At 41.7% G+C, this 23,669-nt stretch overlaps 1 protein-coding gene across 5 annotated transcripts in view; it reads right to left on the reverse strand.

The window, feature by feature from the left end:
* Positions 1-23,669, reverse strand: part of TJP1 (tight junction protein 1) — a 96,162-nt gene that overhangs the window by 44,309 nt on the left and 28,184 nt on the right. For all 5 annotated transcript variants that reach the window (XM_031672139.2, XM_031672138.2, XM_031672137.2 and 2 more), the window contains exons 3-5: positions 9,885-10,009; positions 9,099-9,201; positions 2,222-2,498 (exon numbers count right to left, since the gene is read on the reverse strand). In XM_031672139.2, coding sequence (XP_031527999.1) covers positions 2,222-2,498; positions 9,099-9,201; positions 9,885-10,009 — 505 coding nt within the window. The remainder of the gene's footprint in view (positions 1-2,221; positions 2,499-9,098; positions 9,202-9,884; positions 10,010-23,669) is intronic.

Genomic DNA, 23,669 nt, shown 5'->3' on the forward strand with positions numbered 1-23,669 from the left:
CAACTATGTGTGCTTTAGAAGTGGTCAATATAGCCATGGGAATAAAAGTACTGACTGAAAGATTGTCCATATTCAAGATTTAAAAATTATAAAAGACCAACACAAAGATGACTCCAAAATATTCCTTATATATTATGCATTTATTCTAAGTGTTTCCTTGCTAAAGATTACGTAGGAGACATACACGATAGATAAAAAGCAGCGAAAGTGACAGACCAGCCCTGCACTCTGGCAACTCACAGAGTCAGCAGGAAAAGAGACCTGAGTTACCAGGACAATGACAAATGCGGCAAAGAGCTCAGGTGGGGCAGAGTGGGCCTCTGTGTTGGGGAGGGAAGGGGTGTCAGAGAAGTCCTCCCTGAGGAGCAAATGCTAAAGCCGAAACTTCACCTGAGAAATACCAGAGTGGGAACACTAGAACTAAGCTTGAAAAATGAGGCTGTGCGTTGTTCCTGGGGTCAGGAACGGCGGGCAACAGCGGGCGGAGACAGAATGGTTAACAACAGACACACCGAAACGTAGGAAGGAGAAACGAGGCAGTTTGCTGAGGTCTTAGAGTCGAGTGTGGGATGAGAGGAAGACAGAGATGCGCCCCAGGGATTCTCTAACCCCATGAAGCAGTCTGCAGAGTCAGCTGGGAGGGATCCAGAGACAAGTTTCTGAAGCTGAATGAGTCCATTTCAGAGATGACGATGTGAGGCTCACCTCACCAAAACACAGAAGTAACTTTGGGAGGTGTCGGAGTGTTAACTCAATTGTGGTGATTGTTTCACAGTGCACGCGTACATCAAACCTTCACACCACACACCTCAAACACAAACAACTTTACATATTTATATATAATGTCAGTGACACCTCAATGAAGATGGAAGAAAAAAACACGATGGTGGCCCAGACGAGGGGTGGAGGCAGGGGAGAAAAAGGAAGGAATGGTGTTTAGGGGGTTACTTAGCATGTACTAACTGGGCCCGGGAAAGGACGGGGAGAAACAGGCCAGCGGTAACCACACCACGTTGCCCGTGACTGGCTTGAGAAACTGGGTAGACAGAACTACATTCAATGGGGTAAGTCATAAGAAACATGAGAAAATTCTAAGAGGGAGATGTGAGCTTCATCTGAGGGACCTACATGAACACCTAAGTGAACGTGACTCCCCAGCGGCAGGACACATGAGTGGCCGCACTGCAGCTGGAGAAGGGAGTCCTGCGTAGTGGCCACAGATGAGATTTCCTAAAGGGTCACATGAGGTGGGAAAGAGCTTCTAAAGCAGGAATCTACACAACATTAAAACATTGGACAAGGAGCATGGGCTTCCCAAGGGTACAGAGAAGGGGAAGGAACCCCCCACCAAAAATAAAAGGAGCATCACAGAAGCAGAGAGAACATTACTTCAAAGGACAAGCAGTGCTTAACTGTGAGACGGTACTGAAGAGGCAAGTAAGATAAAGACTGAAAATTTCTACTGGATTCAGCATGAGCATTTTGGAGAGCAGGGCGGAAGAGACCAGAGAGGGCTGCACAGTGCGTGGTGGATGAAGGAGACAAGTTCTAAGTGCAGCCATTCTGCCCAGGAAGTAGGCTCCAGACCAGGGGTGGGGGCGCTTCCTGGGAGATGCATCGGGGTTTGGTACAGAGCGAGCCTCCGTAACACTCTAACACCTCTTCATCAAAACCAGCAGTCACAAATGCTTTCCTGCACTTCAGGGACAGCCCACGGTGGCAGGAAGCCACAGGCAAACTCTGGTTGACCAAGTGTGATTACGTAAGGGAGTGCTCAGACGTCAGAGCAATGCCCCGTAAGGGGCTCCTCTCCCTCAATCTCTCCGTCGGAAATAAGGAGCCTGCCCTCCCTCCCCAACCGATGGTTTCTCCCACACTTATGCTACTATTGTTGATCCTAACAGCTCAGTAAAACACTGAATTTCAACTTGGTGATGGTGAGACATTTCTGGTATTAGCCTATTCTAATCACAGTAAGAATCCAAAATCCAACTCTAGACAATTAATCTAAAGTATTCTCTGCTACAACAAAGTGACTAAAGAAGAGAAAACAGATGACCCCTGAAGCCTGACGTAACAGGTTCTCACTACCAGCAATGGACAGGAGAACGAAGAGCACGACAGACAAGAGCAAAGGTACAAGGAGATGGTAATTCACTTCTCATTAAAACGAGTCTCAAAGTCTTCACGTGAAAATGATGAACAAGTTGACAGAAAATACCTTCATTTTTCCGGGATTTCACAAGCGTGACTTTGGTGGGTTTGGCAGGCTGACTGGAGGCCACGGATCGCCGATCGGATCGCGGAGACAAACTCCTCTCCCGACTTGCACTTCTGTCCCTCGCCCAGCCCTTCTCGCTCCTCCGGCTGACCAGGCCACCACGGCCACTTCTTGGATTGTGCACGTCCTCATCATAACTATCTTCATCATTCTCAGACGCTGGTTCGGGATCAGGACGACTCACTGGTATCTGAACTTTCTTCTTCCTTCGAATGGTCTACAGATAAAAAAGACAACAATAAGAGCTGACTGATGTTCAGATATGTACTGTCAGTCCCTAAGAGAAAGGAAAACGGCACTCTTTTGGCCCCAGACTAATTACGAATCATAGAGACAGCACACACAGTTATAACAGATTACCGTGGAATGCAGTTCCCTATCCATTGTCCTTTCTGCTCTCCTAGTAGACAGATCCAATTAAGAAGCAAAATCGGAACAAAGAGCCTAATAAAGTTCTCAGTTAATTCACAAGATCTTTTAGGTGTAATAATCACAAGCATAGGGGACAAGTAATAGTTACTGGTGGTTTGAGTAAAGGAAGGAGCACTGTACTCTAATACCGTCAAAGATACTGCAGTTGTTACCAAATCACAGCAAACTTGCAAGCCCGACTTGACTTCTTAAAAAGTTTGGAATCCATCCGGATCAAGGCCCACAGCTGTCCTACAGGAACTCTAGAAGAGAAATTTGCCTGTAGCCTGCAGAGTCAGGACCCAGCCCACCCCAGGAGGCTGGCATCAGTTCTGGGACCCCCCAGGGCCTGCAGCCAGAGAACCAGGACCCGCCTGCCTGCCAGTGGGCTGGCACTAGCCCTGGGACAGACAGGCTCCTGACCCAACCCACCAGTAGATGAATACCAGTGCTGGAACACCTTAGACCCATCTACCAGCTGCCCTAGGATGCATCTCCACTCACCAGTGGGGTTACCCAAGCTTTGGAACACCCTGGACCTCGTAGCCAGTGATGTCAGCAACCAGCCTGTCCACCAGCAAGCTGACAAGTGGGACCCCCGGCTGCACAACCAGTCACCCAGGTTCATCCATCAGTGGGCCAGCACTAACCCTGGAAACCACCCAGAGGCTCTGCTGCCAGCCACCTCCTGACTCGGTCCGGCCACCAGCAGCCAGCAGCCTCTGCGCAAGACAGGGCCTGACAATCAACCAGACTAGGGGCCAGCCATGCCAACCAGTAGTCAGACTGCTATAAGAGAGGGATCCACACAGCCCACATGAGGGAACCGCTAGAGCATATATAGCTCTGGTGACCAGAGAGGACTGAGACACATAGGAGGTCTCCCACGAAAGGCCACTTCTCCAAGATCAGGAGACGTAATCAACCTATTAAAAAAAACAGTGAATTAGGCAAAATGAGGTGACAGAGGAATATGTTCCAAATGAAGGAACAAGATAAAACCCCAGAAGAACTAACTGAAGTGGAAATAAGCAATCAACCCAATAAAGAGTTCATGATAATAATCAAAAACAGGCTCAAAGAACTTGGGAGAAGAACAATAAACAGAGTGAAAAGTTAGAAATTTTTAACAAAAAGTTAGAAAATATAGAATAGCCAAATAGAAACCAAATAGAAATGAAAAATAGAATTAACTGAAATTAAAAATGCGCTGGAAGAAATCAACAGTAGATTAGATGACACAGAAGAACAATGAGTGAGCTAGAAAACAGAACAGTGGAAATCACTGAGGCTGAACAGCAAAAAGAAAAAAGAAAAGCAATAAATAAAGACACTTTAAGACAACATAAAGTGTACTAAGATTTGCATTACTAGGGTTCCCAGAAAGAAAAGAGAGAGAGAGACCGAGGAAATATCTGAAGAGCTGAAAACATCCTTAACCTGACAAAGAAACACATCCAAGTTCAGGAAGCGCAGAAAATCCCAAAGAAAATCAACCCAAAAGGACCCCACCAGGACACATCATAATTAAAATGTGGCAAAAATTAAGGATAAAGTATTAAAAGCAGCAAGGGAAAAGCAGTAAGTGACATACAAGGGAACACTCACAAGGCGATGAGCTGCCTTTTCAAAAGAAACTCTGCCGGATAGAAGGGACTGGCATGATACGTTCACAGTAATGAAAGGGATAAGCCCACAGCCAAGAACGCTCTCCCCAGCAAGACTTTTATTCAGATTTCATGGAGAGATCAAAAGTTTTATAGATGAACAAAAGCTAAGAATTCAGCAAAACCAAACCAGTTTTACAAGAAATGTTAAAGGGACTTCTCTAAGCAAAAAAGAAAAGGCCACAACTAGAAATACGGAAATTACAAAAGGGAAAATCTTACCGGTAAAGGCAAATATATAGTAAAAGTGTAAAGCTAGTTGGAAGGTTAAGAGACAAAAGTAAAACCATCTATATCCACAGTAAGTAGTTATGGGATACACAAAACAAAAAGATATAAAATATGATGTCAAAAACTATAAACATGGGGAGAAGAGTAAAAATGCAGGGTTGTTAAAATGTGTTTGAACTTAAGAGATCAGCAACTTAAAATAATGTCTATATATAGATTGCTATACATAAACCTTATGGTAACTACAAACCAAAAATCTGCAATAGATACACACACACACACACACATGAGAAATGAAACCAGACTTAACACTAAAGATAGTCATCAAATCAAAAGGGAAGAGAGCAAAAGAAGGAACAAAAAAGAACTACAAAACAACCCCAAACAATTAACAAAAAAGCATAAATACGCACCTTTCAATAATTACTTTAAATGTAAATGGACAAAATGCTCAAATCAAAAGATACAGTGTGGCTGAATGGATGAAAAAACAAGACCCATGTATATGCTGCCTACACATGGACTGAAACTGAGGAAATGAAAAAGATTTCACAGAAATGGAAATGCAAGGAAAGCTGGGGTAGCAATACTTTTACCAGATAAAACAGATTTTAAAACAAAGGCTGTAATAAGAGACAAAGAAGGACATTATATTAATGGTCAAGGGATCAACCCAAGAAGATCTAAAAATTATAAATATATATGTAACCAACACAGCAGCATCTAAACACATAAAGCAAATATTAACAAACGTGAAGGGAGAAACTGATAGTAACACAGTAACAGCAGGGGACTTTTAACACCCTACTTGCATAAACGGACAGATCATCCAGACAGAAAATCAATAAGGACACATTGGCCTTAAACAATACAATAGACCAAATGGACTTAATTGATCTTTGTAGAGAATTTCATTTGAAAGCAGAATATACATTCTTTTGAAGTGCACATGGAACATTCTCCAGGACAGGTCACAAGATAGGCCACAAAACAAATCTCAATAAATATAAAGTAACTGAAATCATACCAGCCATTTTTTCTGACCACAACACTATGAGACTTGAAATCAATTAGAAGAAAAAAACTCCAAAACCACAAACACAAGTAGTGGCAGTCCTAGCATATACTGCACAGCAGTCCTAACGGGCTCCCTGAGTTTTAGGCTCACCTCTATTTCCATCTCCAACATCATGTATCAGAAGCAATTCTCTGTTAGTACTCTGATCTTCAATTCCTCCCTAAAATGTATAAACAAAAACAAAGGCCCCTGTTGAACACTAAAGCTTTCCCTCTCATTCCACTAAGAAAGCCACCTCGGTGGAGGTCTGTACCTGAAGTACTCTCAATCTCAGACGAAGTGCGTGATGGTTATGAGTGTGTGTACCCATCTATCCTCGTACGATTCCACTTCCTTGAGGGAAGGTCCTTGCTGTGCCATTTGACTATCTATCATGAAATATTTGCACCCAGGAGGTAGTTACCTCATTGAAAAATATCCAGTCCTGCTAGCATTCTCCATTTATACAATGAGTTAAGTGTTACAAACCCACATGAAGATATTTAACAGGTCTGGTAATTGGTAATCATGCTTGATTTTACCACTGAAAATTTTGAAACAAAAATTTTGGGAAAAAAAATGCCTACTTCAGAACAGTTTAGCTGAATTAAAGATTCAAATGTAAAGTAAAAAGAGTGAAATCCTTCAAGTCCTGGAATAAAATATAAGATATCTGCTTTTAGAACTCTGGTAAGGTAAAGACTTTTGTAATTGTGACACCAAAGGCAGAGCCAATCAAGTGAGAGTCTGACAGATATGACCATATAAAAATTAAAACGTTTTCCCCCCAAATCACCACCAACAACGTACACACATTTATGAAAGCAAATGGAAGAGCAACATATGCAGCACAAATGACAAGAGGCTAATCATACACACAACACTCCACGAAGACAATCATCACCACGTAAATGCCAACAAACAGCAAGGGGCAAGGAAGGAAAGCAACGGGCAGTATACGTGCCATGACATGATCAACTCACGTGTCCCTGAAAATATCTCACTTGACACACTATGTTTAGTCCATAAAAGTGCTGATGAAACTGGACTCTCAATACCTCACTGGTTCTCTGATGGGCAAACTGGCAATCCATGTATCAAGAGTCATCCACGCCATCTGGCTCTAAGAAGCTATTCTTAAAAAGAATCTGAACAACTAGGTGGAAACATGATGATCTTCAACAGTTTTTCTTAGTACTTGTGGAAACTGGACAGTGAAATGCCCATCGATGAATGGGCTGAGTAAGTGTGCACACACAGCCACGTGGATGTACACTAGAGTGCTCACAGAGTTTTTTCTCCAGGAAGGTGTTTTTGCCCATTTATTTGCTTCATAATGCTTTTCTGGTATGTTCAGAATTTTAGTAAAAACTATGCATGCTCATTGTGCTACAAACAGTTTCTTTTTCTACCTTCTCTTCACCTATTCTTAAACAAAATTAAGCATATTTATGGTAGTTATATTCTCAAAGGAGTTCTAACAGTTTAATTCAACAGAAACGAAATTTATAAGTCTAATGCCCAAGGAGTCTTAAGTTTATGGAAAGATAATCATATCAACCATCATACTGTAAGAGCACAGAGAAGAAGACAGATTAGTAGATCGGGGGTGGGGTTGGTGGGTGGGCACGAGGAGGAGCTGGTTATTCAGAACTGAGAAAAAAAAAAGCCATATATAATGACTTGAGGTTCTGGTTATGGCCGGAGATGAGATAAGAAAGACATCTTACAATGAAAGACCACATTCTGAGATATTGGGGTTTTATTCTTAAAGTGATGAAAAACTTAACATATATTAATAACATGAAATGAAATGAACAACTCTCTGCTAATTAAAACACTCTTCCATCCAACCCTCCTATAGCTTCTCCCTAAAGAGCAAAGAATACTTCCCCAAGCTTCCCGAGTTCCACATTTCCAAATGATGTAGCTAAGCAGTCAGAGGAAAATTCACTCTGTAAGCTGCCCCAAATCCTTTTCTTATATGTGCTATTTCAAACACATAACTTGTTTGGGACTATTTCTTATAAAACATTTCTATAGTGAAAAAGTTTGGAGTGCAGGAATACAACTTTCCTGGATGCATTATCGATGTGGGGCACGTGTTCTGAATATTTTGCATCAGAAAACAAAACAATTCAGTATTTCAGAAGAATGAAGGGCTTCCAAAGTTGGAGATATGGGTGAAGCTCACAACCTGAGATACAGGGAGAAAAATCCAGTTTACCTACGGTGCTCATCTGAAAAACACTATTCAATTTATAAAAACCAGTAAGTATAAACATTAGCAATTTGCTTCTGTAAATGCTACAATCTCATGTTATAAAAACTATTTAAAAACTCTACCATCAACAGCCAGTCTATAAATGAACTGCAATTTAAAAATAACGTATCAGTTAACAGTTGTAACAATACGATGACAGTGAAGTGGTGGAAACACATTCACAACAAAGGATGCCTGTCATCTGGAATGCGGGAACTAAATCCGGGGTCTACTGCATCATGCGAATGTTCTCATCTCCCCAGCAAGGACACTGGGGGAAAATAAGCCATCAGCCGGGCAGCTGGCACAGGTGAGAGAACACAGCTGAGGGGCAGTCTCGGGAAACACCCTTCCAGCTCTCAGCTCAGCCCCCAGAAGTCAGGGTGCCATGCAACCTCCTCACTCCAGCCCTCTCCTTTCTGTCAGGTCCACTGTGCTTGGAGCGTCTGCTACAAAGTGCCAATGGACGAGGCAGGACAAACCCTCCATCTGCCCAGCCTCCTCCTCCCGCTCTATCACCGGAGCCAAGGCCTCGGGGATTACCTTCCTCCGCCCTTCCAGAGGCTAAGGGAGGCAGACACAGGCGGGCGGCACAGTGGTTAACGTGCTCCTCACTGCAGGTATGATTTCAGCAGGACTGTCACACTTAAAAGACTTCTTAGACAAATACGAAATAGAACAGAGTCTAGCAATATACTAAAAAACGCTAAATGCAGCATGAAACATCTCTACAAAAAACAAACAAAACCTTCACCACCTCCTCTCCTCACCCTACATCACACTAACAAAAGAGTGACCACAGAAACTTTGCCCATTAAACAAGCCCTGTAACAGAGAACAGGGCTGTATACTACAGACTCTAAACTGACTCTATGCCAAGATTTAGTCTCATTTAAGTCTTTTTTAACAAGGGGAACAGAAAGCCAACCATTCAACCACTTCCCCCTTCCTTCCTTTTTCAATCAAAAAAAATCCTGGTATCTGACCTTTGAGAAAATGCACACCAGTGACAACACACAGTACCACTATTAGAAGAAAGAAACATTCTTACTTGTCAACAGCTGACTTGAGACCTACTGTTTCAGTTTTTATTTTCTCAAATACAAAGAATGAATTCAAACCCCAGAAACCTATCAACAGTAAAGTTGGTACCTTTACTAAATTAAAGGCAAAAAAAAAAATACTTACAATTTTTGCATTTTTCCCACTTTTCCTTAATTGCTGAACAGCAAAAGCGTGTTCAACATTATCCATTGAAACTCCATTAACCATTGCAACTCGGTCATTTTCCCTAAGGAAAAACAGAAAAGGGACCAAAATAGTAACATGTTAGAGACAAGCAGACAAATAAGCCTGTAAAAATATTTTTAAGATGGGTACTTTTAAAAACATACTCGAATTATGGGCTAACTGATCTATTTGTCTTCAGATCAACAATAAAATAAGGTCAAACTGTTTACTTTCAGATCCCCCACAAGCAATGTTTAGCAAGTAAGTAACCACAGGTCATTAACTTTACCTACTAACACACAGTGTTTCCCTGGATCGAGCAGGTAGCACAGAAAACAAAACGACTTTTGGTGGTACAGTTACAGGCATTAAGTGATACTAAGTCACAAGGCTGGAAAAAGCTATTTCCTCTTTAAAATAAAAAGTCTTTCTCCTTCTAATTTTCTTCCAGTCCTTCTAATCATAAACTCATTTTTCTGCTGATGAATGCCCTGTCTCTCTTTATCCTGCTAATCTCCTTACTGAACAAAAAAAGTAAGACTCAGGGTGAGAGGCTAAAAGCTAGATTCCAACCCAAACTGAGTAACAAGTTTTCTTTTCACTATCTTTGTTTTTTACAGTGACCTTCTATTTAAAGTAAGTGATGCCAGCTTTCCATTTATGACCGAGGGAAGTGTAAGGGAGCATTAATTCAGGGAACTCACTAACACGTGCACCAGTGACCGAGGGAGGGAGCGCGCTTACTGTAGCTGTCCTTCAGCCGGGCCCCCCTTCAGCACGTCGGAGATCACTATGGAGGTCTCCCCGCTCTGGAAGTGGGGGTTGTCTCTTCCACCAGATATTGCAATTCCAAACCCAAATCCAGGAGCCTAAAGTCATAATCACAGTACAATGCTGTTATTTAAAAAAATTGTTCATTATTTCATACTCCACCATGTAAAAAAGTTAAAACATGAAAACTACAATCTTATTACGCTGTGGTATGGGAATGCATCTCTGATAAACTCAATGCTAGACATAACAAAGTATTAAAAATGGCCAATTACATGAATGTTCTTTAGACCTAAAACACATTTAAAAATTCTGAACACTGAAATCCAAAAGTCCCAATTTGCTTATCAGGAGGGTTCCTCAGGGGACTGGCAGTGGCCCAGCGGGAGCCTCACAAACACTGGCAACTCAACACACAGCCTTACTAGCATACACACTGGGTACCAAATTAATATAATAAAATATCAACAGCTGTGAAAATTAACTTCTTTCACTTATGCTAAAAACCTCTATTGATGTAGTACACTATAATATCTTATACACACTGCATACAATAGAAAGTATACATTAATCACATTAAGCATTTAAAAATTACTTCTATTTTTAATGAAGGAAAATCACAATTAATTATATAATTCTGAATGAGCTGAAAATCTTTACCACAATGATGGAGGATAGCCCAGTACAGAAAAAAAATCAAAATAGTTCCTCGTTATTTAAAAATTACCAATTCTCAAAGAAATCCACACGATTCCTTAGAAAAGAACTGAAGTATTCGAGTAGTCTAAAGAAACATCTAATATTTTTCTAGGGCCCCAGTATCAACAAGTCAGAGAACATGTTTTCATATCATGCTGTACTACACCATGCTCTATAATCCAAACCACCTGAGGACAAAGGTAACAACCTCCTTCCACAACCATCCACCCACAAAGGAGACCATGTCCACTATGGACAGGGGGTATGTCATGACCTTCCCCCCGTCCACCCCAGAAGTATTGAAACAGCCAAAGAAGAAGAAAAAAGAAAACAATCTTCTCAAAAAAGAATAAACGCCAGCAATTCCACTCCTAGGCACGGACCCAAGAGAGATGAAAGATACGTGCACACAGAGATTATACCCGAGCACAGTAGCAGCATTTATACTAGCCAGAAAGTGGAAAGAACCCAAATGTCCATTAACTAATGACTGGATAAACAAAATGTGGAATATCCATAAAAATGAATTATTATTAGCAATAAAAAGGAATGAAGCACTGGTACATGCTACAAAATGGGGAACCTGGAAAACATTATGCTGTGTAAGAACAGCCAACCATAAAAGACTATGTATCATATAATTTCTTTTAATATTCAGAATATTCAGAAAAGATGAACCTATAAGAGACAGAAAGCAGACTGGTGATTGTCTAGGGCCAAGGGTGGGAGGGAATGGAAAGACTGGGTACATTATTCCTTTTCAGGGTGATGAAATGTTCAAAAAGTGACTCTGGTGATGGTCACACAACTCTGTGAATATATTAAAAACCACTGAATTGTACATTTTAATGGTGTTATGAGTTATACTGCAATAAAGCTAATACCAAAAAGAAAAGTTAATGTGAAAAAACAAACAGGAAAACAGCTGGGTAGCAGAAGATAAAGGCAACTTCCTGAATCTGTGTCTCTCTATAGAGCCTCCAAAAGAACACAAACACAGATCACTATACAAAAGCTGACAGACCCTCAGGATAACTCGAAAACAGAGAATAATCAAATTTCAAAATCGCTAGAAGCGGAACTAAACTTTCAAAAATAAAGAAAATAAGAAACAATTAGAAAACAAGTATCAGCACAGAATTAGAAAACATAGACTACAGAACAAATTCAAATGAATTAAAAACCTAGAGGAAACAGATAATTTCCTACAGAGCTTCGGGTTATTCTACAGGGAACAGAAGGGCTCTTAATAGCCTGTGATTGGGCCGTGACTGTTAGGGCGGCGGGGGGCCACTGCCTCGACCTGGGCTCTGATGCCAGCTCTGCCCACTACTGCTTCTCTACCTTCCCTGCAAACATCAACACACTGAAGAGAGGAAAGTCTGCCCTAAGCATAAAAAGGTTCCAGAGACCTTTCAGGGTCCTCAGCCCATACTCTGAAAACAGTGATATTAGGAACCACTAAAAAAGTGAGGAAAAAGAGCCAGAAACCCAATGAAACAGACAATTTACGAAAGATATGGGGTGTGAAAACTCTTAACTGGAGACATGCAAATTAAAACCACAGAGAGAATGGTAAAAATTAAAGTATAACAGCACATTCTGTCACGAAGCTGTAGACAAGCAGGCATCCCTGCTACCAGGCGTGCAAACCACTGTGACCCTCTCGGAGAGGAACCTGGTCCCATTTAACAAAAGGACAAAGAAAGCTCTTATCTTTTGTCAGAGCAACCGGTTTCTAGGAATGTACCCTGAAGATCACATGCACATCTCCAACAAGAAGAAGACACACATGCACACAGTTATTCACTGAGGCTATTTGTAATCGCAAATACTAGAAGAAACACTAAATGCCCAAAGGCTACCTCCAGGGCAGTTTGGAGAGAGTGTGAGTGTGTGTGTGTGTTTGAGTGTGTGAGAGTGTGTGTGTGTGTGTGTGTGTGTGTGTGCCTGCTTTTTTTCCTCCTTAGAAGAGGCTGGAACCGATGTTTTACTCTATATACTTTTATACTGTGCATTTGTTTCTTGCTTGGTAATTCTTTTATTTAAAAATTTAAGATATAACACAAAAATATTAAAGAAATGCTGAAAACATCAGAAGCTTTCAACAAAGAAAGCAGAGATGAATAGATACTTTCTTAAGATTTGTTTGAGAACAAGCAGGGTACAGTCCTGGCTCAGCATGGCAGGGCCCCAAAGCCAGAGGCACATGGCTACCTGCAGTCTGGCCCCTCGAGAGGTGCAGTCCCTGGGGCCGCGCTACAGCTCATCAATGACCACCCGGCAAGTCTGTGATGCCCAGTGCTGGCTACAGAGGAGAATCCTTCAGGATCAGTTTCAAAAGTGCCTGATGGTTTCTGAACCCCCACCCCATACCAATTAACTAAAAATGGAGGAAGGGAGATGGCAGGCATTTAAAAAAAGACCTCCCAAGTGAATCTAACAGGTAGCCAGGGCTGAGAAGCTCGGCCTTAAAGCTTGGTGAACATCAGACCTGGTGATCGTCAAAAAAAACTAACAGCTTCGACTATCCCACACTTCCCCCTCCCTCCTGGGGACGGTTTCCTTCTGAAATCTCTTCTCTGAGACCTTCACCACTGCCTTACTGGGCCTATTCCATAGACTTCTTCCCTCCTCTGTGCTATAGTGTACCCTCCATCCTGTTCGAAGGATTACAATTCTATAACAACCCTGATCCTGTCACTCCATTGCCCTCAGTGTACAATACCCTGAACAGTACCAGCTCGACTCCCGGCACCCCAGTGTTGGCTCCAAACACATTTACCCACTGATCCCCACTGCCGCGTGCCATGCACTGTCAAATTCTAAGCTTTTACACTGCTCCCTTGCCTAGGATTCCTCTAGTACCTCCTGAGTCTTGCAAGCAGCAGCTCACCCTTCAACACCCAGGTTCAGGGTCATCTCAATCATAACACCATCCTCACTTTCCACAGGTAGAAGCGGCCCAACCTGTGTGCTCCCAGAGCAGAGACACACCCTCCCGCCCCTTATCACTGGCATTGTAGGTAGCCCGGGCACCTCAGCCCCTCCTGGGAGGGATTTACACATTCTCCTGCACACTCCAGCCAAGTATCACCCTGCAAGGGCCAAACATGAAGTGCTTCATCAACGTTGATGCACTCAAACAAGTATTCCCCTTTAGAGCTGTCTGTTTAAAATTCAGTACTAATTGGAGCACTAGAAACTCATCAGCAGCTGCAGCAGTAGCAGGGACTTGGAATCTTCCTGAATCTCCAACTAAGAACAAGCAGATACAACAAACCAAAGACCCACTGACATTTACAACCAAACCAGGTTAACAATGTATCCTCTCAAGGTGCCAAAGTAAGTGGGGAGATAAGCAATACCTATGAGACCTGTGTGTCCCCAGCATCTACATGGCAGGGAAGTCCCCAGGTGCCTGACGCACCTAAGACCTGAAGAACCCCGTGAACAGCTGAGAGGTGTCCATTGGGAAGAATGGCGGGACAGCCTGAGAGGAGCCGCTGAAACCGGGAGGGAGCCGCCTTTCCAGTGTTAGGTGAGAAAGGAGCCTGCAGTCGAGCCTGCACGTCGGCAGGGCCCCACCCCACGGGCAGCGATCTGACTTGAGTAGAGCGGAAACAGCCAAGGAAAGGGCAGGGCCAGATAACAGGGGACGAAGGGCACGAAGTGGGGAAATGTCAGAAAGCAGCAGCTGTGTTTTTAGCAATGTACACACAAGGAAGCTAAGTGAATTTCTAAAAGCTAAACAACAAAAAAATAAAAAGAAAAAAAATTTCACGTAAAAAATGACCAAAAAAAAAGGGAATATGATTAAATCCCTTGCAAAATTACTGTAGAGGACAAGAAGCAGGAGACTATCCCTACAGAAGCATGCCACAGAGAACTCGCAACCAGCAACATCAAGGATCAACACTGTCACCACCATGGAACAAGTGAGAAGGCATTAAGAAAATATACAAGACAAGAAAGAATATACATAAGAATTTTAAACATTCAGAAATGAGGCTGACAGAATTCAAGAGCTAATTAAAAACTGTAAAAAGCCACTTTAGATAGGAGCACAAGACCAAATAAACATAATACCATGAAAGAAACAGAAAGTAAAAAGGAGAAATCTTTTTACAAACAAAAAAGAAATGACACAGAAGACTTTTTTAAAAAGAATAGGAGGGAAAATTACAAATATTGAAGACAGGCAGGAGAGATACAACACTTGGATAATGGGAGTTCCTCAAAAACTCAATGAAAATAAGGGAAGAAAAAAATAGTAAAACTAAAACGAAATAAAAAAAGAAATTTTGTGATATATCCTGATATATATACATATATATTTCATTGAAACCATAAACTCAAAGGGCACAAATCACTGTAAGTATCTGAGAACATCAATTCAGAGGAACTAAATATATCCAAATAAAATGACTAGATTTCAAGGAAGACTTTGGCATCTAGACAAAAAGAGCTAGAACTTAAATAATACAGTTAAGATACTCAAGGGGAACAATGACCTAAGCAAGGGTTTTACATCCAGTAAAACTGATGCTCGAGCATAAAACGGCACAGGAACACCGGTAAATAGACAAAAACAACGTAGGGAGTATTGGTTTTCATGATCCCCTCCTAGGGACTCTGACAGAGAGTAACTTTCCGACCATCAGAATGACAGGAGACATGTGGAAGGACTAGGCATCAGTGTTAAATACACACCTACTTATAATATTAAGGCTGAATGAGGATCACAGGCTGACAGGTTTCAGTTATACAACAGCTATATGATCCAGATACAGTGAAACCATTTTTTCAAATGGGGAGAGGAACAGGGGGAACATGTGTAACAGTTTTTAAATATTGTTTCCAGTAATCAAAATTAACAGGAGTAGAATTATTACTCCAAGGCAATCGTATGCTCTGTACTGGATTTACAAAGGACGGTGCTTTCCAGAGGGACTTTCAAAAGAATGGAAAACAATTAATTTTTCTCATATATTTTTACCATAAAAAATTTTAGGTGTCAAAACATAGTTGATTTGTATATGTTTACATGAGAAAAATGTCCAAGATAATGTTTTTTATTACAGTGTGGGGGAAGTGGTTAAGGCCCTATAATAGGCTCTTATTATTTGTACGTGTGCACACACACATGGTTACAGCTTCTGGAGGGAAGAAGGAGCATCAAAGAACTTTATTTTCATCATACTTCAGCCTTTCGAGACCACAGGCAGCCAGGAGCAACAGAAACACGTATCTTCCCCTTTGCCTGGCAATGAGACTGAATCTATGACAAGCAAGAGGCCTGGGATCTGTTCCCTCCCTGGCTCTGCTGGACCCTGGCCCTGCCCAGCCCATGACCGTGATTGCTTCTGCACAGAGGGGCTGCAGCAGGGGCCACACGGCCACCACGCTGAACCCATCCACTACCTGACCTCCTACGGCAGAGCTCTGCTCACTCATCTGTTAAAGCATTTCCTGGTTCCTAAAAAGAAAAAACAAAAAAAAATCCTGAAAGTTGATTCAGTTGAAGAAATCTAACTGCATAATGTGGATACATCTCTCCTCCAAAGATTCTTTTCAATTTCCTTCAAATATGCCCCGTTCTCTACCTAAAGATCCCCCTGTGACGGTCTTATTTTTTCTCCTGTTTTCTATTCCAGATTTCTACATCCAGCTCACTGAAGTCGAGTGTTTCTCACCAATTACAGTTTTGCTCCTCTCCCTTGATAAGGATTCTCCCCGTCAGCTCTCCACCTCTATGGTACCTGTTCTAGTCGTGCGTCTCCAGTGAGCACTGGGATCCCAACGTTTTAAGACCAAATGGACCCTTGGCCACCATCCGCTTCAATTTCCTTTTCACGCGTTATATCAGAAGGCTGGAGTCCCAAGTTGTCACTCTGCTCGCTGCCTGCCTGTAGGGCTTCTGTGGATCTGGTTTCTCTCATTTGAGTAAGAGACTAGGATTTTATCAACTCTGACATATTTCTATGAGGTCCCAAGAGATCCGAAAGGCCTGCCTAAAATTAGTTACAGTGGTAAGCCCAAACTAGTTTAGGAGTCACAGGTTTCCCACCTCACCTTGGTAGCTCTCAAAATGTTGCTTAAATGTCTATGACTGTTAGATTGGTTCTTTTTTTTACCTCTGTGTCCTTAAATAGTCCCCTGGCTACTCAAATTGTGTGTGTGTGTGTGTGTGTGTGTGAGTGTGTGTCTCCCTACTGATTCCTTCATGGTGATGCTCACTCTTATGGTTCTGATTCCCAAATTACAGGTTTCATTTCTAATTCCTATTCCACTTTCCTATTTCCAGCTTCTTCCAGGACACTTCCAATTGCCCTTCTCCAAAACTGTCATTTTCTCCACAAAACTGACCTCATCACAAATGTTTTCAGCTTAAAAAAAATAGATGCCAGAATTTTGGCTCCTTCCTTACCAAGGTTACTATGTTTTATTCTTTTTATTGTATGTATATGTAGTTTACGGGATAGAATTACCTAAGTTCTGAATTTCAGATATTAGATTTCATACCTATTTCTTATGTTTAAAATTAAATTTTACATACATATAAAAAGAGCATTACATGCTGAGTCCAAAGTCTTGTGTTCAAGATCCACCTCTCTGGGACATTTCACCAGAACTTTCTGAGACTCAGTTTATTCCATGTGATTAATATCACCTATTTCACAGAGGATTAAAATAAAATGAAGGCTGTGAAACATTCACAATGCACTCTATAAATGTAAACACTGGCCTTCAACCAGATAAAACAAGGCTAGCTTAGTTTCCTTGCATACCTCAGTGTTCAGTGCTCACTTTGGACTTACCGTATACTAGCTTAGAGCTACTCTACAGATATGCAGGGTTCCCTTCCTCACCCCTTTCCAGAGAACAGCTTTACTGACATATAATCAGTCACCTAACACTAAATTCCCTCTTTAAAATGTACAATTCAGTATTTTCCTATATTCAGAGCTGTGCAACCATCAACACAACTAATTTTATACCATCTTTATCACTCTAAAGAGAAACTCCCTACCCTCCACCCATCACCCCTGTATTCCTTCAGTCCTAAAAACCACTAGCCTACTTTCTATCCATTCACCTGTTCTGGCCATTTCACATAAATGCAATCATACAACATGGCCCTCTGTGACTGGCTTCTCTGAGTGAGTGTCATGGTTTGAGGTTCACCCGTGTCATGGCACGTGTCAGTACTGCACTTCTGTTTACTGCTAAATAATACTCCAGTGCATGGATAACCACATTTCATCAGTGCATGGGCATTGGGTTATCTGCACTTTCAGGCTACTGAGAATCATGCTATGAACAGTCATGTGTAAGTTATGATGTGGATATCTGTTGCCACATCTCTTGGATAGATACCTAAGTGTGGAACTCCTGGGTCGCGTGGAAATTCCATGTTTAACTTCTGAGAATACTCTTACTCAGTTTACCACAGTGGGTGCACTATTTTACATGAGTACCTGCCAACATCCACATCCTCATCAACACTTGTTATTGTCTGTTTCTGTGGTTACAGCCATTCCAGACGGTGTGACAGGGGATCTCACTGTCACTTTTGACAACATTTCTCTCATGGCCAATGATATTGACCATCTTTTCACGTTTACTGGATAGTTCTCTGTCTTCTTCGCAGAAATGTCTATTCAAACCTTCTGTCCATTTAAAAAATGGAATTATTTGTCTTTTTACTATTGAATTATAGATTTCTATATTCTGGATACAAGTTCCTTATCAGATAGGTAATTTGCAAATATTTTCTCCCATTGTGGGTTATCCTTTCGCTTCCTTGTTCAAAATTTCTTGGTTTCCTTCTAAAACACAAAAGATTCAAATTTTGATGCGGTCCAGTTTTACCTGCTGTCTCTTTTGTTGCTTGTACTTTAATATCGTATCTAAGAAACCACTGCCTAACCCGGGTCATAATGATTTATTCCTGTGTTTTCTTCTAAGAGTTTTACAGTTTTAGTGCTTACATGTAGGCCTATGACCCGTGTGAAGTTGATTTTTGTTTCTGATGTGAGGTAGGAGTCAAAAATCATCACTCTCCATGTGGTTAACCAGTGGTCCAGCACCATCGGTCGCTCACTGCACTGTCTTGGCCCCCTGGTCCCAAGTTACTTCTTACCCAGTCACTTCCTACTTGAAACACATTGCTGCTCATCCTTAGGTTATCTCTTAACTAGATTCTTTGCTTTCAACACACTTTCACCTTTAACATTTTTTTTTAAGTTTTAGGTATACAATGTATACAATACTGTTTTTTAAACTTTTTAAAAGTATAGCTGATTTACATATAATCAACATAGTGATACAAATTTGTATAGATCATACTCCATTTAAAATTATTATAAAATATTGGATATATTTCCCTGTCCTGTACAATACATCCTTGTAGCTTATTTATTTTATAAATAGTAGTTTGTACTTCTTAATCCCCTACTCCTTTGCTGTCCCTCCCCCCCCGCCATAACCACCAGTTTGCTCTCTATATCTAAGTCTGTTTTTTTCTTGTTATATTCATTAGTTTTCATTTTTAGATTCCACATACAAGTGGCAACATACAGTATCTGTCTTTCTTCACCTGACTTATCTCAATAAGCATCCTCTAGGTCCATCCATGCTGTTGCAAATGACAATTTCACTCCCTTTCTGAGCAGTACTCCACTGTATATAATGTATATACTGCATCTTCTTTGTCTGTCCATCTGCTGATGGACAGTTAGGTTGCTTCATATCTTAGCTATTGTAAATAATGCTGCCGTGAACACTGGTATGTATCTTTATGAATTACTATTTTTGTTTCCTTTGACTATATACTGAGAAATGGATTTGCTGGACCATAGGGTAGTTCTATTTTCAGTTTTTTGAGGAACGTCTGTATTGCTTTCAACAGTGTTGCACCAATTTATATTCCCACCAACACTGTAGGAGGGTTCTCTTTTCTCCACATCCTTACCAATACTTGTTATTCGTAGACCTCTTGATGACAGACATCCTGAGGAGTCCTAGGTATCCTGGGCTGATGTAAGCCCACTGGTGAGTGGGGACGGTGCCCAGGGGATCTCAGGGCTGAATGCCCACCACTGAGTGAAGCCAGGTCCCAGGGTCTCTGCCTGCAGGGCCCAGGGGTCCCAGAGCTGATGTGGAACCACTGGTGAGTGCAGCCAAGGCCCAGAGGGTCCTAGGGCTGGTGCCTGCCCATCAGTGTGCGAGGCTGGCTGCAGCTCACAAGTGGGTACAGCCAGGTCCTGGGGTCTCTCGCTGCAAGGCCCTGGGGATCCTGGTGCTAATGAGTCAGAGGGAGGATTCCAAATGGCACTTGCTGGCACCAGTGTCCATATGGTAGAATGAGCTCCCCAAAATGGACACCACCACCATCTGCATCCCCAGGGTGAGCTGTGGTTGCCGCTGGCCTCTCCAGAGACTCCCCACGATCAGATAGGCAGTCTGACCTAGGCCCCTTTCAAATTACTGCTTCTGCCGTGGGTCCAGGAGCAGGTGAGATTTTGTGTGCGCCCTCTGAGAGTGAGGTCTCTATTTCCCACAGCCCTCTAGGTCTCCAGGAAGTAAGCCCCATTCGTCTTCAGAGCCAAACATTCTGGGGACTCGTCTTCCTGGTGCAGGACCCGACGGGGGAGCCTGATGTGGGCTCAGACCCCGCACTCCTAGCGGGGGACCGCTGTAACCGTAGCTGCCCTCCCCTCTGTGGGCCGCCCGCCCGCCCTCCTGTGGTTCCTTCTTTGTCTCTTCAGTTCTGGAAGATCCTTTCTGCTTCTGGTCTTGCTCATCCTAGCTGCTCTGTAAACAGCTGTAGTTCTGGTGCCTCTGAGAGGAGGTGAGCCCAGGGCTTTCAAACTACTTGGCCATCTTGGCCAACCCTCTCTCAAATGTCCCTCAACCTTTTAATTCTTTAGTATACAAATACTCGTTTAACCTTTCACATGATTCTTTTTCAGGAAATAAAAAAGTGCAACTGTCCAATTCATTCCTGAGCACTTACTCATTTCTCAAAGAACTATAAAAAAATGTGCATTTTCTAAGGGAGAACATCTGAAACTAAAGAAAGTTGTGGGTATGTCAGGTGGACGGGGTGAACTCAGGATCACCTTGGATGTAACCACCATCTCAAGCTACAGACCTGCATTTGCCAATACCAGCGCCACTATATGCAGGACTGCTGAGCACTTAAAATGTGGCCAGTCTTACCTGAAATGTGCTGAAATTGCAAGCTGTCAGTATGGAAAAAACCAAAGTACAGCATATCGATTTTTAAATATTAATTACATGCTAAAAACAGTATTTTAGATACACTGAGTTAAATAAGGTCCATGATAAAATTAATTTCACCCATACTTTACATTTTTTAATGTGAAGAGTAGAAAAATTTTAATTATATATGCGGTTTGCATCACACTGCTACTGGACAATGCTGCTACAGATCTCCTAAGAGCGACTCTAGTGAACAGACCGACCTCCTATGAAATTAAGTTTTATTGGGCATAACTAAGTGCCAAGCATTAAAGGGAGAAAAAACTAGTTATATCCTACCCTTAAGAAAACCACAATGTAATAGGAGATGGGTAGACAACTACTTGAGGTATACATTCACCAGCTGCTGAGGACCAGGGGGGGAGATAAACTCCGCCAGCTAAGGAGCTCCACCTGCTTCTTTTCGGATAAAATCCCCAGGGCTTGGTACACAGCGGGGCACCAGGAAACAACTGAGCTTTGAAGAAGGAACAGGATGTCAATGGTTTCCAGTATGCTAAAGATGAAGAAACTTTCCTCTGAGGACGCAAACAGAAGGATGGGGCACTACAGAGGCATAGCATATATTATTCTGGACAGTAAACAGCAGTGCTGGAGTTCTAAATCACAGGATTTTTATTCTTTTACCTTCACCTTTCACGTAACTGACCATCAGATGTCAAGGAATACAAATTTGCCCTTAATTGGCCATACACAATATCTGTAACTCCAGGTTACCGCCAAAAGAACACAGGTCAAATTATCTCCATTTAATACTACTCCCGAAGCTCACTTGGCTGAATTCAAGGAGAATGACTTTCTCGTTCCTCTGTCAATGTTTCTTAAAAATGTAATGCCAGAGGCCATGGCCCTCCGTTTCAAATACGCATTTTTAAAAATGCATATTAAGAGGAAAAAGAAAGAAAAAAATGTGTATCAGGGTCCTATCCCAGACTAAATGACTGAGCATCTCTGGTGGTCAAGGAAGACCCAGTGGGCTTCTCTGTGCAGTACACCTGGCGCTAAGCTGTGCCTGCAGGCCAAATCTAGCTGGCTGCCCATTTTTCTAAATCAAGTTTCACTGGGACAGACACACCCATTTGCTTATCTACTCTCTATGGCTGTTTCTGCAATACAACTGCAGATCTGAGTAGCTGTGACCTGCAAGGCCTAAAACATTTATTTATTATTTGGCTCTTTACAGCCAAAGTTTGCTCACAATGTTCTAGATACTCTAAATTTTATTCTGCATCAACTCAGAATACCAAAGGAAAGATATGTGAAAGTATAACTCTGCAGCCTCAGAGGATGAAGTCAACTGAATTATGCTTTGGCAGGAGTCTCGGGGCTTGCAGTGACAGGTCTATTTTTAGAAACCTTCAAAACCAATTCCTGGAGGGATGGTTGTTGAGGACGTCCATTCTGTCACTGTCTCTCTTTGATGAGGCCCAGAGGCAACACAGCTCTGTGTTCCCAGCACAACAGTGACCAGGTTTAAACACCAAAGAACTATGAATTACACACCCGTTTTATCTCTGCGTATTTTTTGATGACATTTGACTGGGTTTGTCCTCCCCTCGGGGCAAAAGAAAGCTGCAACACAAGAAGAGCCCACAGCCTGGAGCTTACACTCATCTTCCAGACAGCAGTTCTCAGACTGCCCACGTATCACTACCACAGCTGTGATGAGCCAGTATGACATGTTTAACACATTCGGAAAATCAGATTCTGTTTTCTTTTCTCAACATTCAGGATCTCCCCCTACTTTGTCTAAGCTAATGAGATACGGATCTGCAGTAAATAACTGAGCATTTTCCCACAACTGACAACACCACGAAGAGCAGCAGAAAGAGATACATACTTTAGCTAACTGAAGTGTCATATTTTATTTTGCTTATTTAAAAACTAAAAAGGTATTAGGAGAAAACAAATGTAATGTGATATGGTCAAATTACACCCATGGTCTCAAATGATCCGGCTTACACCTTAAGAAATTATAAAAAGAAGATCAATTTAAACCCAATGTAAGCAGAAAAAAATTTAACATTAAAATAAGAGCAGAAATCAATGAAATACAAGGCAGAAAACTAAAAATATCAATAAAAATAAAAGGTAGTATTTTGGGGGAAAAAAAATCAGTGAATTGTTAAGCCTCTAGCCAGGCTGACCAAGAAAGGAGACACAAATTACCAACATCAGAAATGAAACCCAGACCACCGATCCATACCCTAAAACATTACAGTAAGGGAATGTATGGACAATTTTATGTCTACAAGTTTGACAATTTAGATAAAAGGGACAAATACTTTGAAAGATACAAACTACCAAAGCTACCCAAAAAAGTTCCCAAAAGCTAACAAATACATAATGTGAATAGTCACATAAAATTAAAGAAAATGAATTTATAGTTAAAAGCCTTCTCACAAAGAAAACTCTCGTACCAGATGGCCACAATCGTGAATTCTACCGAATATTTAAGGGAGAAATAACTTCAGTTGTGCATTAACTCTACCAGAGAGCACCACAAGAAGGAATACTTCCTGCTTGTTTTGAGGCTAGCAGCTTTCCTCACTCCAAAACCAGATAAATACAAGAAAAAGTACTAATCTCTCTCATGAACACAGAAAAACACCTTCATGAAAACACTAGCAAATTAATCCAGCAATATATAAAATGAGTAATAGGTCGAATTTATCTTGGGAATAAAAGGCTGCTCAATATTCAAAAAGCACAAAATTGACCATACCAACAGACTAAAAAGAAAACTCATGACAATCTCAATCAATACTT

This window comes from Vicugna pacos, chromosome 27, assembly GCF_048564905.1.
Source record: "Vicugna pacos chromosome 27, VicPac4, whole genome shotgun sequence".
In the NCBI taxonomy this organism is placed as follows: Eukaryota; Metazoa; Chordata; class Mammalia; order Artiodactyla; family Camelidae; genus Vicugna; species Vicugna pacos.